Here is a 19,096-nt window from a genome sequence, read left to right as displayed (position 1 = left end):
TGAGGATATTTTATAATTAAGTATGCCATATAAATGAATAATCTGTTTTGATTAATTTTTAGTCTCTCCTACTGCAAGATAGAGTGGTGTGTGCTTTAGAGGCCAAATGTATATTTTATATTGGCCTTTAGAGTATATCGTATCGTGTTTATTCAATATACGAGATATTTAATTTATTTAGTTATTTAGCTCAATTAAATGAACGTAGTAAAGTCCTTAGAACAATAAGTTCAATGTCATAGGGTATCGAGTGCAAAACGTGATTGTGAGATCCTATTGGATAAAATCAAGGTAATATTCTTAAATATGTTTATTCGAGTATTATTGCGAGTTGAAACAGCAATGGATAGAGATTAACTTGTGTAATAGTGTATAGATTGATGAACTTATTTCATGGGTCATATGTACAAGATGCGATGCATTCTCTTGGGAATGTGATGGATTGGCCAACCATAAAATGCTGCATGGATTGTTACAAAAGTATTATAAGCATCTCTTGTAGTGGCCAGTGTTTTTAAATAGCCGGCTACAATGGCAATATAACAATTGTGACTCCGTCCGGCGTATAAAAAATGCTGTAAGCGGGCTTTTATTATGTTTAAAAGAAAGGACAACTAGATATGTTCTAGTTGACAGGAGTTTTTGTCAGTTTTGGTTCAAATATCAAATTTGAAAGTAATATAAAGTTTGAGCCAAAATAAAGTATTCTTTTGTGATTTGATGTGAATTGATTTTTTTGAATTTTCAATTTATTTTTATAATATTTTTAAAAGTTGTTTTTTAAGTGAACACGTAATAAAATGAATTAGCATAATACAAAATCTTATAATCATTTGAGTTCTGATTAGCTTTTAAGAATCTTGTATAGTAAAAAGTTTGGTTCGAAGTTTTATATGGAGATATAACAAGAAACGCACTACAAATATATTAAAGGTGAGGTTCGGTTATATTGTATTAAATTTTAATAGTAGTAATAACAATCACAACTACAATCAAATTTAGAGTATTATAGATGAATAAAAAAGGAAAAATCCTATTAAAGATAATTAAGTTTGATGATAGAAATTAATTAAAAAAAAGTTATTGATATTTTACACTAATAATATAGTAAAAAAAACACAAGCAAACTAAAAAAATACAGTTGTAAATGATTGATTTAACCAGTGTTTTTTTTCAATTCACCTCCAATTCACGCTCCCAATCCTCCTTCAATTCACCTCCAATTCGTTAATATTTTAATTAATATTCATTCAATGTATTTTCTTTCATAAAATAATATTTTCATAATAAATCATGAATATTCATCCCATGTACTGTTTCATTAATTTTCATCAGTACTGGAAGTAGTATCAACACCAAAATCATGAATATTTTCACTAATATTCACCCCATGTATTGTTCCATTCATAAAATAATATTAAATATTTTCATTAATAAATCTCTTTTCCATTTTCTGTATTTTTGAAATCCAATCCCACCTCCAACGAAATGATATAGTATCAAACACTGCATATTGAGAAATATGTATTGAAATTTGAATGCTGCGCTAAAAAAATGCATTCAAATATTAAATTTATTAAGGATATATTCTTTGCTTTGTCAAGTTACAAGCAAGCCAACTGGTAGATACATAACCGAATGCCATATTCAACACCGCTTCCTGCAATGATTGAAGCTTGGGTGAAATTGAAAATTATTTCCTGTAATAGGTCCTAGAGAAACTGAAGAATCCAAAAGCATGTCATCAGTTACTTTTGAGCTAAACTTAGGTTAGCCACAAACTTAAGTATAAGAATTAATTTTATGGGCATCGAAACAAAAGAATGATTTTAGGCAACAACTAGGTTGAATATCGAATTAAACAAGGAATATAATAAGATGGGTTCGAATTTCGTAGTTTACAGCTACTTTAATAATTATAAAAACTACTTTAAAAATCATAGTAAGAATGATTTTTCATTGATTGATAGTATAAAACAGTAATTGAAAATCAAAGTCATCCATTTGTTGGATCAGTTTAAGAGAATGCTGAAAATGTACGTGCTAAGATTTCTTCATAAAATGATTCCAAGTATGACATCTTGAACGATGTAGATATGATAAGCGTATACAGGACAAGGATAACTATTATGTATAAATATACAAAATAAGAAACAAAAGAACCGTGCATGTTGTATAAAATTTGGTGTTCATATTTTAATAAAAATAATTACAGTCCTTAAGTCTATAAATGTATCATAAAAAGAGAATAAAGAAATATGAGAAATACATAACAGTACCACACAAGAGAGAGAAAAATAAAATAATAATAAAAAGTAGAGTTGAATTCATATTCCGATAATTTTTGCAAATACGTCTGAGTAGGTAGAAAAAGGGAACGGTGATTTTGTGATTGGTTGGCCTGTGATGTGAGTGTGAGGTCTTCTCTGAGGACTTGACCTTGCGGTAGTTAGTCTTCCTTTATCGCAACAAAAAGAGAATGCCTTATTACATGTTCAATAATTCAACGGCATTCAAGCCCTTCTCTCTTCTCCAATAGCCACATACTATACATGTTAGTCAAAGAGTACTCTTTCTAAAAACTAAACACTCTTGCAACAACACCTAATCTTTTCTCGGTGAATGTCTTGGCAATTCATTCTGCTTTGCTTTGCCCACTAATAAACAAATAATTAGTCAAATTGGTAGACTTACTGATCACTGATATTTTTTTCAGTCTTATATAAGTAGCTAGGAAGAAGTTATAAACCATGCATGGCTTCCCCCACCCTTTTTTTCATCTTTTCCCTTGTCTTTCTTCATGTTATGTTTGTTCTTGGAAACATTACTTTGAGTTCCACACTCTCCACCAACGACAATGATGCATGGCTTTCGCCTTCGGGTGAATTTGCTTTTGGATTTCGCCAACTTAATTCCACAAACCTGTTCGTGGTTGCCATCTGGTATGACAAAATACCAGCCAAGACCATTGTGTGGAATGCAAAAGCAAATGAAACCCTTGCAACAGCACCAGCAGGATCACAGGTTCAGCTCACATTAGAAGGGCTCACGCTGACAAGTCCGAAAGGAGAATCCATATGGAAAGCACAACCAAGCGTTCCTCTTTCCTACGGAGCTATGCTTGACACTGGCAACTTTGTTCTTGTAAACAAGAATCCGACCTCAAGGACCAACATGGGGCAACTCAAGTCTTGATCCTAAGGAGTATTACTACAGGGCAACACTTGAATTCAATGGAGTTTTCACACAGTATGCTCATCCAAGAACCAATAATGCCTACCAAGGGTGGACAATTATGCGGTATGTTCCTGGCAACATTTGCACTGCAATATTCAATGAGTATGGTAGCGGTTCCTGTGGCTATAATAGCTACTGCTCCATGGAAAATGATAGGCCTACTTGCAAATGCCCTTATGGCTATTCAATGGTGGATCCAAGTAATGAATTTGGTGGATGCCAACCCAATTTCACCCTCGCTTGTGGAGTGGATGTTAAAGCACAACCAGAAGAACTATATGAAATGCATGAATTCAGAGATTTTAATTTCCCTCTGGGAGATTATGAAAAGAAACAACCTTATTCTCAACAGGAGTGCCGACAATCATGCTTGCACGATTGCATGTGTGCAATGGCCGTTTTAGGCGGTAACACTTGTTGGATGAAGAGATTGCCCCTTTCTAATGGAAGAGTAATCCATGTTAATGATCAACATTTTGTCTATATCAAAACAAGAGTTAGGCGTGACTTTTATGATCCTGGTGCAAACGAGGAACTTCCCCCTGGTGCCGATTCAAAGAAAGAAGATGGAGCTAAGCCAATTCTTTTGGGATCACTTATTGGATCCCTTGTCTTTATCAGTATTAGTATGCTCTTGTGTGCGGTTTCTTGGTTTATTCTCTTGAAGCCGAAACTAACAAGGCTTGTCCCAGCTATTCCTAGTCTTCTGGAAACAAATTTGCATTCCTTTACCTATGAAACATTGGAAAAAGCCACACGGGGTTTCTGTGAGGAAATAGGCAGGGGTTCTTTTGGCATTGTTTACAAAGGCCAACTAGAAGCAGCTTCTTGTAACGTGATTGCCGTCAAGAGATTGGACAGATTAGCACAAGAACGAGAGAAAGAATTTAGGACAGAATTGAGTGCCATTGGTAAAACCTGCCACAAAAATCTGGTCAGGTTGATTGGATTTTGTGACGAGGGAATCAATAGACTATTGGTCTACGAGTTCATGAGCAATGGTACTCTTGCAGACATCCTATTTGGACAATCCAAAGCACCCATCTGGAATACAAGGGTTGGACTTGCTTTGGGGATTGCAAGAGGATTGTTGTACTTACACGAAGAGTGTGACTCTGCCATCATTCATTGTGATATAAAACCTCAAAATATACTCATAGATGAGCATTTCAATGCAAAGATCTCTGACTTTGGGTTGGCCAAGTTGTTGTTGTTTGACCAAACTAGAACAAATACGATGATCCGAGGAACTCGAGGATATGTGGCTCCTGAATGGTTCAAGAACATTGCAGTGACGGTTAAAGTGGATGTTTACAGCTTTGGGGTGATGTTGTTGGAAATTATCTGTTGCCGAAGAAATGTGTTGACCATGGAAGCTGAAGAAGAAGAGAAGGTAATTCTGACAGATTGGGCTTATGATTGCTATATAGAAGGGAGAAATATAGATGCTCTGGTAGAGAATGACAAGGAGGCATTGTCTGATAATGGCAGATTGGAAAAATGGATCAAAATAGCATTTTGGTGCATTAATGAGAATCCTGAAGTGAGGCCAACAATGGGAATGGTAATGCTAATGCTAGAAGGCTTTGTTGAAGTCCCTAACCCACCACCGCCTTTTTCCATGCATTCTATATCTTAACTTCCATCCAGCCAAAACATTAATTATGTTGTGCTTCGTATGTAATTGTATGTGTTTTTATTATGCTTTAGTTGTTTAATTGTTTCACTTTCTCGCAAGTTGCTCGATACATACTCCATAGAGTGCTGCTTTTTGCCTGTCACCTAACCTGTTCACTCACTTTGGGGCAAGCTCTACAAATATGAGAAAGATGAAAATGGTGGAAGTGCACGTCTATCCGATGATCTATGGAGTTTTCTTTTATCCTTTCTTCTTCTTTTTTTTTTATGTGTATTTCTATTTTCTCTATGTTTAGCTAAACATTTTTTGTTGGGTCTGGTGGATTTTAATGTAATCTATGAATGTCTAATTTTGGGTTATTAATAAAACTAGACTTTGAACCGTGTTGCACGGGTTTTTTAAAATTCTATATATATATATATATATATATATATATATATATATATATATATATATATATATATATATATATATATTATTTTATATTTATTTATTTATATAAATAAATATGATTTTCAGTTTCTACTTTTCATTTCTCACAAACTATATAGGATAAATAACTCATATAAAAATTTTCTAATAAAAATATGATATTAATTTACAAATATTTGTTCAAATAACAAAAATCATTCAAAGAAATCATTGAACATAAAATCAAAATATAAATATAAATAACACTAAAAATAAAAATTTAAGCAAACAAATTTTTATCAATTATGAATATAAATTCAACTTATTAGAAACAAATACAAAAAATAAAATATTTATTAGGAACAAAATATATATATATATATATATATATGGATTATTTTGAACTTATTTTAAAGATCCTACCTTAAATCAGGAAAATTCGGAAGATCCAGACACCCAACTTCAGTGTCAATGATTCAGTGTACTAATACCAAAGAAGGAAAAGAAAGAAAAAAACCATCAACTTAAAGCATAATGAAATGAACCCGAATAAGAACATCTAGAAATAGGAATTGGTACATATATAGAACCAACCTTTCTCCTCCAATTTGTTTGGCAGGATGGCAGTTAACTAAGATATTGAGTATGAGGAAAACTGCGGTGGTGGGTTGGGTTTGGGACTTCAACTAGGCCTTCTAGCAATTGCATTGCCTTCTCCGTAGTTGGCCTCATTTCAGGATTCTCGTGAATGCAGCATATTGCTATATAGAAAGAGCAATATTAATAATACTTATAATAGTTTACTAAAGTTTTATCCTTAGAAACTGTGAATTTGATTATATAGAAAAAAAACATCTAGTAAACATAATACTTTCAAAGTTATGCAAACTATAAGTTAGTTTGTCGTCTAATTTACTTATTTTATTTAATTTAACTTTTTTAATTTTAAAAATTGATTAAATTTCTTCCTTCTGTTCAAATTGAAATAACGGTGCTAAAACAATAGGAACACGTGTTGGCCTTTTCACGTACCAGCACTAGTTATTTTGTTATTTTATATTTAATGTTCAGATATCTCCCGTCGTGGGAGACAAGTTTACAACAGTTAGATTTTTATTTTTTTTTGTGTTCTTTTGAACAAATGACTAGGATATTTTTTGTTTTTATATATTATTTTCTTTTTTCTTCTTCATTTATTTCCTGATATATCCCTATCCTGTTTCCATCTTCACTTCTTCTCTCCCCTCAGCCAGATATGGAACTTACGTTTTTGATCCCTTCAACCATCTTTGATTTGGTCCCCAGCATTGCAATTTTCTTTGAAGCCACCCAATGGCGAATTCCTCGGCCTAACCAACGCTACAACCAATGGCGAGAACGACGACCTAATTGTTGCTGTCAAACAAGACTTTGAACCCGGCAAAGTTGGGTTTGTTGCGTGAGTCTTGGACTGTGGGAATAGTTGTAGATCTAATGCCATATTTTCCACGCATCTGGAGCATGGCTCGACGCAATTCATGTATTGAAAAGAAACCATTTATTGGCAGTTTTAAACTGCCAGAAAATGTAAAAGCAATACATATCAACGCTGTGAATCTCATATTAGAAAAAAGACCTAACTTCAATCAATTTAAAAAATTTAACTAGAGAATTAAATTGAATCATTTAAAAATTAGAAGACGAAATCAATCTTTTAAAAATAAATTAGAAGACTAAAATAATAATTTAGGAAAAAAAAAACTTTAAAGTTACTTATTAAATATATAATTGATTTTTCATTTATATATGGTACATGAATATTTTTATCTTCTTGTTTGTACGGATAAATATTTCCCCCTTTGTTTTTAGCTAGAAACGTTTAAATTGGTGTTAAGGGGAAAAAATTTCTACATTTGTTCATGTACTGTCGTCGAGCCATTGATTGAGAAATTCATAAAAATACGCTTCTAAATTAGAGGAGCTCATTTTGATCTCTAATTAGTAAACAATGCCTCATTTGGAGCTCTAATTAGTAAACACAGCAGCAACATCTAGGCTGAATGAAATGCAGAAACTATTCGTGCTAATTAAGCTTGCGTCCTACATAAAATGATTCCAAATAAGACAACATCTTGAACTACATAGAACAATAACTTAATTAGAGTACAAGGATATATGGATAGCTATTATATCTGCAGAAAATAATAAAAGTACACAAAAAATAACTCATAATAGAAAATAACAATGCATAGAGTAAAATCACACGAACAGGAACGGTGCATAATCACTTCTCCCAAATATTTTAGGGAGGATGGGAATTATGTCAAGAGATTAATCAAACATCAGGATTAGGCGATGGTGGGTTAGGGACTTCAACCAAACCTTCCACCATTTGGTTGACCTTCCCCATAGTTGGCCTCATTTCAGGATGCTCTTGAATGCACCAAATTGCTATCTTTATCCACTTTTCTAACCTGCCAATGTCAGACAAGGCTTCCTTATCGTTCTCCACCAAATCATGTAACTTCCCTTCCACACAACAATCATAAGCCCAATCTGTCAATATTGCCTTCTCTTCTTCCCCTGCTTCCATGGTCATCACACTTCTTCTGCAGCAAATCATTTCCAACAACATTACCCCAAAACTGTAAACATCCACTTTAACCGTCACAGCAACGTTCTTGAACCTTTCAGGAGCCACATATCCTCTAGTTCCTCGGATCATCGTATTCGTTCTACTTTGGTCAAACAACAGCAACTTGGCCAACCCGAAATCAGAGATCTTTGCATTGAAATGCTCATCTATGAGTATATTTTGAGGTTTTATATCGCAATGAATGATGGCAGAGTCACACTCTTCGTGTAAGTACAACAATCCTCTTGCAATCCCCAAAGCAAGTCCAACCCTTGTATTCCAGATGGGTGCTTTGGATTGTCCAAATAGGATGTCTGCAAGAGTACCATTGCTCATGAACTCGTAAACCAATAGTCTATTGATTCCCTTCGTCACAAAATCCAATTAACCTTACAGATTTTTGTGGCAGGTTTTACCAATGGCGCTCAATTCAGTCCTGAATTCTTTCTCTCGTTCTTGTGTCAATCTATCCAATCTCTTGACGGCAATCAAGTTACAAGATGTTGCTGCTTCTAGTTTGCCTTTGTAAACAATGCCACAGGAACCCCTGCCTAGTTCTTCACTAAAACCCCATGTGGCCTCTTTTAATGCCTCATAACTAAACGAATGCAAATTTGTTTCCAAAAGACTGGAAGCTTGTACTACCTTTTTCAGTTTCGGCTTCAAGAGAAAAAACAAAGCAACCGTAGCCAAGAGAATACCGTTAACGACAAAGGAAGCAATAAGTGATCCCCAAAGAATTCAGGATAGGCAAAAGAATTCAACACACCTCCGAGCTGGAGAAGTTCCCCATTTGAGTCAGGATAAAAGTAGCCTCTAACTCTTGTTTTGACATAGGCAAAATGTCTATTAGTGACATTCACTTCTCTTCCGTTGACAAGGGGCAATCTCTTCTTCCAACAAAAGTCGCCTGAAATGGCAAGAGCACACATACAATCTTGCAAGCAAGCTTGTTGGCATTCCTGTCGAGTGTAGGTTGTATCTTCTCATAATCTGCCAGAGGAAAATTAAAGTTTTTGAATTCATGCATTTCATATAATTCGTCTGGAGGTGCTTGAACATCTGCTCCACATGTTAGGGTGAAATTGAGTTGGCATCCACCAAATGGATTACTTGGATCCACCAGTGAATATCCATAAAGGCATGTGCAAGTAGGCCTCTGATTTTCCATGGAGCAGTAGCTATTATACCCACAACAACCGCTACCATACTGATTGACTGCTTCGCAAATGTTACCAGGAACATACCTGATGATTTTCCACCCTGGTTGGGCAATAGTACTGTTCCTCGGATAAGCATACTGCGTGAAAACTCCAGTGAAGTCAAGGGTTGCTCTGTAGTAATTCCTGTCGAGATCGAGGTTTGAGTTACCCCATGTTGATACTTGAGGTTGGATTCTAGTACCATTGGTGGTCTCTACATAGATATCCCCTGATTTATCGAACACTAACTGTGAAGCATTGCCAGAGTCATCAATTGTATGATAAGATTCGTAACGCAATTGAGAAGGCCAGCCAAGGGGGCAGAGCAAGACATGACTGTCACCTTTGTGAAAATAAAGTTGGAATCTTCCTGTAGTGAAATTTGTGTCTGCCAATCGAGAAGTCAACACACCTCCGAGCTGGAGAGATTGGTTAGGCAACAAGGTGTCCGTGGGATAGTCAAAACTTTGCCACACATGTTCCGAGTTTCCGTTTAGGAGAACAAAGTTGCCACTGTCAAGCATAGCTCCTTCCGAAACAAAATCTTTTGAATTTGCTATCCATATGGAATCTCCTTTGGGACCTGTCAGCTCTAGCCCTTCTGAGGTGATCTGAATCCGTGATCCTGTCGGTGCTGTTGCAAGTTTGTAACCTGTTTTTGCACTCCAAACAACGGTCTGGTCGCCGGGCATCATGTTGTACCAGATGGCAACCATGAACAGCTTGGTGTCATTATTCAGTTGCCGAAACCCGAAAGCAAATTCGCCCGAAGCTGAACGCCATGCATTATTGTCATCGGTAGTAAGTGGCTTATTCAGCCTAACTTTTGCAAAAACTAAGGAAACATGAAGAAAGAAAAGTGTACAGATAAGGAAGGTTAGGGCAGCCGTGGGTTTAATTACGAGATCGAATAAATGGATTGGATATCATGATGATTGATTGAATGTGTGGTTATTTAATTTGTTGAGGACTTTCACCGTACGTGTGACATACTCTTCCACTCGGAATATGAGCTGTGTCTGAAGATAACAAGATATTTTCTTCTCCATCGTCTTATGACTTTGACTCCGAGATTGACAAGTAATCACTGAATATTTCTTTTTTTTTTTTCTTGGCAAAAGAAATAATCACTAGGAGTATTATAATACGAGGCACGAAACAGTACAAAAAGTGACACGTGTTTTGGTTGCATGTATATATACCTTGATCTCATAATGCAGCGTACATATACCCACCAAAACAAAAATCATTCAATCAACTCTGTCCCTACTAACTTGCCATCCTCCTGATTACATGCATGATATATGAAAACCTCTACTCGTCAAGACTTGTATGATATATAACTACAAAGAGCGAAAACAAACAAAATATCAATTATGCATGAACCTATAACTACACCGCTGCCCCAACGTGTGTCCTCCGCCACACGTTCCAGTGTTCCAATTACTGGATATTTCTTTGTAACACTGCAAATGAGCAATCAAGTTCTTTGATATTTTGATTCATTCATACCAGTCATCAACTGAATTGAGCCACCGGTCATTTCTTTTCTGACACACAACAATCTATCACTGGTTATTTCTTTATGACACCCCAATCCATTTGAGTATAGTTAATCTTTATTTCTTTGAAACCTGTCCCCTAAGCAAGGTATTTTGACTCTTCTCACCGGCCGAACAAATAAATAAACAAAATGAAACGCTTAGAGAGAATAATATATATATAAACAGAATAACAGATGTTGGAGTTGGAGATAGAAAAAAAAAATAGTGACTAGCAAACTCTATATACGTTAATAATAATACACATAATAACTTAAATACCAAAACAAATAAGTTTATAATAACTCAAGTATACAGTGGATCAACTCAACTATGTCCCTTGTCAATTCCTGTTTAATATATTGTCTATAAGCTACACACAAATACCAAACCTTATAAATAAATATAAGTTTCCATTGCCTATACACACTTTTGGAAATTTTCTCTCCAATATAACATTTTCATTATATTTTTTTATAGAGGACAATATGTGGGGTCCTTAGAAATCTAAGAAAAAACTTTTCGAACTGTTGGTAAATTATAGTAATTTTAGCCTATGTACTACACAAAAATAAATATTTATTTATATAATTCAAATTTATGATAAATAAATATTTATTTTATATGACTAAATTTATAATAAATAAACACTTTTAAATATATAAATTATTGATGAATAAGAACATCGCAAGGCAAATGAAAAATTTTAAATTTATTTAACAAGATCAGGAAGATTCGGAAAATCCAAACGCACAACTTCGATCAATGTTAATATGTTATTAACTCATTATCGTATTAAAAATAAACAGCACCTTTTCAGGCTCGATGAAATGCTGAAAATATTCGGGCTAATTATGTAATTCCCACGTGAAATGAACCCTAAAATTCAACATCTTGAACAACATACATAAAAACATTAACTAATTTTATAGAGTACAAGGATCACCATCATATGTAGGAAATATAAAATGGAACTGTGTGTTTTTAACGATTTAGGCTTAGGTGGAAGGTTCCAACTATATTTTCAGAACGGTGTTCTCTTGCTAAGTCCACTTTCCTGGCCTACCCAACTACGTAACAGATATTATTATAGAATTGATGCTTCTCACTCTCCTTCACGATTAGTGTTTGATGAATTGGGGAATATTTATGTGGAGACAGTCAATGGGACAAGAATCCAACCTCAAGGACCAACATGGGGCAACTCAAGTCTTGATCCTAAGGGGTATTACTACAGGGCAACACTTGAATTCAATGGAGTTTTCACACAGTATGCTCATCCAAGGAGCAACAATGCCTACCAAGGGTGGACAATTATGCGGTTTGTTCCTGACAACATTTGCACTGCAATATTCAATGATAACGGTAGCAGTTCCTGTGGCTATAATAGCTACTGCTCCACGGAAAATAATAGGTCTACTTGTAAATGCCCTTATGGTTATTCATTGGTGGATGCCAACCCAGTTGTGGAGCCGATGTTTAAGCACTGCCAGAAGAACTATATGATATGCACCAACCCAAAAAATTTAAATTTCCTGGTAGAGATTATTAAAAGATACAGCCTTACACTCAACAGGAATGCCTACAATCTTGCTTGCACGATTGCAAGTGTGCTATGGACATTTTGGGCGGTAGCACTTGTTGGATGAAGAGATTGCCCCTTTCTAATGGAAGAGTAACCGATGTTAATGATCAACATTTTGTCTATATCAAAACAAGAGTTAGTCGTGACTTTTATCTAGGTCCAAACGAGGAACTTCCCCCTGGTGCCGATTCAATGAAAGAAGATCGAGCTAAGCCAATTCTTATAGGATCACTTATTGGCTCCCCTGTCTTTAACAGTATTCTCCTGGCTACGGTTGCTTTGTTTGTTCTCTTGAAGGTTGTACCGGTTGATCCGAGGAACTCGAGGATATGTGGCTCCTAAATGGTTCAAGAACATTGCTGTGACGGTTAAAGTGGATGTTTGCAGCTTTGGTGTAATGTTGTTGGAAATTATTTGCTGCACAAGAAGTGCTTTGATGGTGGACTCAGGGGAAGAAGAGAAGGCAATACTGACAGATTGGGCTTGTGATTGCCATATGGAAGGGAGAATAGATGCTCTGGTGGAGAATAATGAGGAGGCCTTATCTGACAATGGCAGGTTACAAAAGTGGGTCAAAATAGCATTAAGGTGCATTCATGAGCAACCTGAAATGGGAACAACAATGGGGATGGTCATGCAAATGCTAGAAGGCTTTGTTCAAGTCCCCTAACCCACCAACACTGTTTTCCATACATTCCATATCTTAACTGCTTCTGTTCCTGTACGATTTTTACACAATATATATGCATGCATGGTTATTTTCTATTCTCTCTTGTTTTTATATTTCTACATAATGGTTAGCCTTGTACTCAAATTTTAGCACGTAAATTTTCGGCATTCCCCGAGCCTAAATCTATAAAATTATACGTTTGGTAGACATAAGACACAGGCGTTTCATTATATGTTTTATGCATTTTATGACAAAGACCGTCCAGAACAGATCATAAAATATATATAAAAAAGGGTATAATTTAATTCTAGTAAACATGAAAGCAAAGTGAACTAAATATTCAAACATATAATGGAGCATACTATTCTGTTAAAATGGACTTTAAAAGACTCAAATATATTATAAATTTAAAGTGGTTTATATAAGTTGGAATTGATATTTGTGTATTATTTTTAGTATAAATAATTAAATTTTGACACATGGATAGATAATACCCATTGATTAACATCAATTACACCTATATAAATGTATTTCTCTTTTACAAAATGAATCAATAAGAAATTAATGAAATTTATATTAATTCTTTTTTATCTTTTTTGGTTGTTTTCTATATTGTTTTTAATGGTATTTTTCTTAGGAGTTGAGTAAGATAGTTTATCTGCTCTCTGTCATATTCCTGTCATCCTAATTAGAACAAACTGTGTCTTAAGTTGCTGTTAGAATGTCAATGAGTCAATAAGATTGACGTTGTGAGTCTGGGTCTTTGCAGATCTTCCGTATTTTAACATGATCATGTTGTATAATAGTTTGAAAATATCTCCCCTGCCAACAACGCTTTCAAAATTATGATTAGCTTAACCATTTCTTCAGCAAACTGCTAAGTGCAAACAAAATTGAGATTTTCTTTTCCCTTTCGGGCCACTCTGATTCAGAACACCATATAATCGCAGCTTTTCTTTGCATTTGTAATTAGGCTCATTTGGTGGTACCCAACCCGAATCGGAAGTTCTCTTACAATTGGGCCTCACCTCCTCAAAATAGGGGTTTTCTTCAAGAAAATCTTCTACACCCAACCTTTTTTGAAATATTTCAAAATTACATGTGGTAGTGTCTTCTTCCTTTCTTTTATTATTTTCTTCACACACCATTCATTTCATTTTTGTTTCCTTTTGGCCCAAGGTCCTAGTTTCTTGTTGTGGCTGGTTTGAAGATGCATTGTTACGGTGGTTTGTTGACAATTTATGATTGTCCTCGTGGTTGATTGTAATGGGGAGGTATGTTATTTTTTTTGCAACTTCTATATGTCTGTGTTAATAATTATATGGATTTCTAATCTGCAAGAATCACACAGATTGTCATATAAATTGCAAATCTGTATAATCTAAAATTTCTTGAAAAATTTTAAAAAAAATTATGTTTTTTTTAATAAATTTAGTTATAATTTTTTATAATATTTGTGTAAATATCATCAAATTAAATAAATTTTTGTTTTTGGCATTATTATAATTTAATTTTAATCTAATAGTGTATTTTTTTATATATATAAATTTTAAATAAAAATTATAAGTTTAATAAAATTTTATATATAAAAAAATTAATAATCACAAAATTTATATTATGTAAATTTATATTTACATTAAATATATATTATAAATTTTAGTATTATATATAGTAATATTAATTATTTTATAACATAATTGGATTATTAGTTCAATTAGTTAAAATATTGTATTAACAATGCAAATTCATATGTTTAAAATTTGTATAAACCATTAATTTTAAATTATTTCGTAAAATTTTTCGAATCATATTTTTTCCTTGGGGTGTAAAAGAAAAAAAGACAAAAAGAAAATCCCCTCAAAATAAAAAGTTCCCTTATGAATCTCCTTTTTTATATAGGAAATTGATATTTACACTCTTATTATTATTAAATGCACCATCTCTCTCTTTTTTTCAATAATTTTTTTAAAGTACTCTTCCAACTTTATTTCTTCTTTTTTTCAAATAATTCCTCTATCTCGCTCAGGAACCTTTTCTTTAGAAAAGCATTCTTTTTTGCTCACCCCTCTTCATCTGCTAGACTGCTACTCCCTCTTCTTTTGTCATGATTTCTCTTCAACTACTCTGATTCCTCTTTCTTGCATTTTTAGTATAGTTCTCTCACTCGAGTTTAACTACGTAGCCTTTGAATCAAACTAAATGGGTTAGGATATCAGCACTAATTTTACTCTTTACATGTGTCCTCTAGAACTAGAATATACTCCATTGGTTTGGTTGGAATCTGGGTCTGGATAATATCCCCAGTTTGGTATCAAACAGCCAATACCCCCAATATAAGTCACTCACACACACCACTAGCTTCAACTAACCAAGAGCAAATTGGTATCAATTTTCAATCAAAACCCATCTCCCAAAAATCAAGTCTAGGATGCATCCCTATTTTGGTTTATATTCTTCTTAATCCCATCAATCTTTGCCAAAAAGACCACAACTTCTTATTTGATTATTGTAATTCATCTTTGTTTAGTTTTTAATAAATTATATAACTTTAAGTAACATTTATTTTAATAATTTAAATATGACCATAAAATCAAGATTTATTTATTTCAATCTCGTAAAATTAATGTTCACACAAACTATATGGTAGTATATTTTTCCATAAACTAAATATATATGAAAAATGTTAAAAACAAATGGAAATTTCATAAAATGGAGAAAAAAGTCAAGGCCAAACACCGCAGCGTGCGGCAACCCGCAAGCTCATATTAAAACTGTCCTATTAAGTGTACATCTTTTTTGACAGAAAAAAAAAAAACGTTAAAACACCCTCCTTAAAAAAACGTTTAAACAACAAAACATTTGTATAAAAACATAAGGTGATTGGGCAATGTTGGAATCTTTTGCAACAAGAATTAATTTCTGTCTAGTGTGGAATACTTGAATATACTAATAGACATGAGTTGTTTTACTTAGCATTTTTTTATATATATAAAAAAAAATGTCACAGTAGCCCTCGTGTGGTGTGCCTTTAGCAAATGGAATCGACGATAACCTCTCGTTAAGTCGTCATTGATTTGGAATGAAGCGGATGCATGCTAATAATGTTCACTTAATTTTATTTTATTTTCAAAGCCGTCTGATAAAGTTGCGTAGACATTTTGATTTTTTAAGATTCATTACAGCGCTTTTCAAAATTAAACTCAAACCCCAATCCTATCTTGGGCGTATTCGTTTTCAAGTACTTATATATACTTCAGGAAAGAATCGGAAAGAATCGGAAAGAAAAGAAAAGAAAAAAAAAAAAGAAGCAAAAACTACGATGATTTTGTAATTTCTTAAATAAGAAAGAAATAAAAGGAAAAAAAGTTAAAAACCTTTTACATATCAAAATTGAGCTATATAAAAGTATTTTCTCGTGAAAACATGAAGAAATATGCTCTAAAGTCCAAATTCAAATTACATAGATAAAACTCATTTGATTTCTTTTTGTACGTAAACTCACTTGCTTTACATTAAGTAGGGTACGCAACATTTATTATTAAAATTATTTAAGCAGTAAGCATTCATGTGATTGGTTGTGGGACTAGATGAGTATCAACAAAGATATTGCCCATTTTCGAAATAAACCAACTTAAATAATCATATGGGACCTGTAACGTCAACTGAAATCAATTTGGATTGTATTGCCTTGTAGTCATAAATCATAATCATAGGATTTATTTATGTTAATTATTTTTCAACTTACGCGACTTTTGTTTATTTTAAAACTTTTTTTATATTGGTTATTTTAGGTTAAAAGGTAATTTTCATCCTCTTATTTTTTTAAATATGCAATTTTATTTTCTTATTTTTAATTGAAACATTTTATCTTCATTGTTAAACAATTTACAATTTTAACTTCTTATTTTTAATTAAAATATTTTGTCTAACACTTAAAAAAATATGTAATTTTAATTTTTATAATTAATTTCAAAAGCTTATCTATATATTTGATAAATGTTGTCTGGTGTGTCTATTTATTATTCATTTTAATTATTTAATTGTTAGTAAGTTTAATTTATTAAAAAAAAAATAAATACATAGTCTAGTCTGAAATTAAAAAAAGAGATTAAAATTGTAGATTTTTAAAAAAATAAGAGATAAAATATTTCAATTAAAAAATAAAAAAATAAAATTATAATTTTTAAAAAGTGAGAAATAAAATATATCAATTAAAAAAATAGGAAAATCATAAATTTTGAAAAACAAGAAGAAAATTACATTAAACTCAATGTATAACCTATTATGTTCAGCCTAATAGTGGGAGTTTTGATTTGTTTTTAAAGGCAAAATATATTTTATTGAAATCACTTAGTTTAGCACAAGGGTGGGTGCCCTACCCAACTATGTTACAGATATTATTATAGAATTGAACCAAAAAATAAGAAATCTTGTAATTGTATTCACAAAGCCAAACAGAACCTCGACCATAATCAGTTTTTCCAAATGTGGTTTGTTTTCTTTTTTAGCTTTAGATTTGATCAGTCCCACAGTCCCACTTGAGCAATGAGTGAGCATGCCAACCCATTTATTCCACCCCTTTTTAGCATCACAAATTACTTCACCAACAACTGCTCTCCACGTGCCCCGTTCTCAACCCACCACCTTCTTCCGCTTCTTCACCCAAGATCCACTCTCCGACGAAGAACACGGTTCTGCTGAAGCCCGCTTCGCCGTAACTCGAACCGGTTCGGGCTCGCCCGAATTAATCCGGAGCGGAAAATTCAACAAAGCCCGCGAGCCGCGCATTCGATACGCGGCTCGATCGTAAGCCAGCGCGGCGTCCTCAGCCGTCTCAAAAGTCCCAAGCCAAACCCGAGCCCCATTTTTAGCCGGGTCGCGGATCTCCGCTGCGAATTTTCCCCACGGTCGCTGCCGCACGCCCCGGTAGTGCTTCCCTTTCGCCGGAACTACCGCCGGCGCCGGGCCCTGAACCCCCGGAGGGTTACAAATCGGTTCCGGTGCCGGAAATAGATCCGTTTCGGATTTCACGGTCACCGGCGGCATGAAAGCCGACGAGAAACTCTCCGGTGAGGAAGCGTCGAGAGATGGGACCCAGCCTACGTTCACGGCGTCGCGAAGAACACCATAAAGAAGCATGTCTTCTGAATCGTCTTCCATAAGAGGAAGTTCGCCCCAATCGTTACTCAGGCAAGGGTACAACCTGCCGAAACTGGAGCTCCGAGAGTACAATGGAGTGCTACCCGAATTAACATTCGGGGCTCCGAATCTGTGTTCCTCGGAGTCGCCGAGTAAGTGGCGGCGAATGGAGTCCAAAAGGGCCAAATCGGACTCGTAGCAACTTTGTCCGTACATTTGAAGAGAATGAGGGAAGGTGTTGAATTGAATATTGGAACTTGGAAGGGAAAATGGATGGGGATATTTATAAAAGCTATGGTACATGAACTTGGATGATAAACTTAAAGATCAACGGGGTTTAGAAAAATGTTCAATTTTCAATTGCTTTACGGTTTCGGGTTTAACTTAAATTCTTTGGGATTGTTTCTTAGTCTGGCTCGCCCTCGGCTTCTCCGAAAGTTCGCATGCAAGGTGCAGGTTGGGTGAGATTTATCACATGCTTTAATCTCCCCATTTTTTGCTAATAAATTATTCCCTTTATGACGTCATTCGTCCTACACAACTTGTTTCTTCGTCCGCTTCTGCTGCTTTTGTCGTCTTTCCGTGCCGCAAAATCGCCAAACTAGTTTACTTCGCCATTTAATACGTATCTTCCACTAGTATAAATCAAGTTTAATCTTATGTAATTAATAAGTATTCATGTAAAACATTTTACATTTTCCATCAATAAACAATAATTATAATAAATATCATTTTTAATACAATAAAAATTTAGCACACATAACATTCACAATACTATTATATGTTATAGCAACCATTAAAAAAATATATTTAACAACATATTTTATTAGTTTTTTATTACTTGAAAAGTTGATTTGTTTGTTTAATAAGAATTTTTTTTATAACTCTTCAATAGTTTCTATGTTTTATTTAAACGTTATTTGAAATTTTATTTTTTAAAATATTAATTTCTAATTTTTTATATTTTCTTTCACTTTTATCATTAATATATTTATTGATTTCATTGTTATCTTTTTAAAATAAATCATAGTATTATTATTTTTTATCATTTTATACTT

The 19,096-nt window shown here is 33.8% G+C and overlaps 2 protein-coding genes and 2 pseudogenes across 2 annotated transcripts; 2 read left to right on the top strand and 2 right to left on the bottom strand.

The window, feature by feature from the left end:
* Nucleotides 1-2,857: 2,857 nt before the first annotated feature.
* LOC114376498 (G-type lectin S-receptor-like serine/threonine-protein kinase LECRK1) lies at nt 2,858-5,169 on the top strand. The gene is made up of 2 exons (XM_028334648.1): nt 2,858-3,024; nt 3,154-5,169. The coding sequence occupies exons 1-2, from the start codon at nt 2,858-2,860 to the stop codon at nt 4,874-4,876; spliced, it is 1,890 nt and encodes a 629-aa protein (XP_028190449.1). The 3' UTR covers nt 4,877-5,169.
* A 2,172-nt stretch (nt 5,170-7,341) lies between these two features.
* Nucleotides 7,342-10,029, bottom strand: LOC114376493 (annotated as a pseudogene).
* Nucleotides 10,030-11,612: 1,583 nt separating this feature from the next.
* Nucleotides 11,613-12,571, top strand: LOC114376491 (annotated as a pseudogene).
* Nucleotides 12,572-17,211: 4,640 nt separating this feature from the next.
* LOC114374628 (ethylene-responsive transcription factor 2-like) lies at nt 17,212-18,484 on the bottom strand. The gene has a single exon (XM_028332292.1). The coding sequence runs from the start codon at nt 18,339-18,341 to the stop codon at nt 17,532-17,534; it is 810 nt and encodes a 269-aa protein (XP_028188093.1). The 5' UTR covers nt 18,342-18,484; the 3' UTR covers nt 17,212-17,531.
* Between the last annotated feature and the right edge of the window lie 612 nt (nt 18,485-19,096).

This window comes from Glycine soja, chromosome 11 (assembly GCF_004193775.1).
Source record: "Glycine soja cultivar W05 chromosome 11, ASM419377v2, whole genome shotgun sequence".
In the NCBI taxonomy this organism is placed as follows: Eukaryota; Viridiplantae; Streptophyta; class Magnoliopsida; order Fabales; family Fabaceae; genus Glycine; species Glycine soja.
The sequence above is the reverse complement of the archived record's forward strand: the minus strand, read 5'-3'. Positions and strand labels throughout refer to the sequence as shown.

Coding starts and splice junctions, on each gene's coding strand:
- LOC114376498 (XM_028334648.1), top strand. CDS start 2,858: ATGATGCATGGCTTTCGCCTTCGGGTGAATTTGCTTTTGGATTTCGCC. Junction 3,025..3,153: donor CAGCACCAGCAGGATCACAG/GTTCAGCTCACA, acceptor CTTGTAAACAAG/AATCCGACCTCAAGGACCAA.
- LOC114374628 (XM_028332292.1), bottom strand. CDS start 18,341: ATGTACCATAGCTTTTATAAATATCCCCATCCATTTTCCCTTCCAAGT.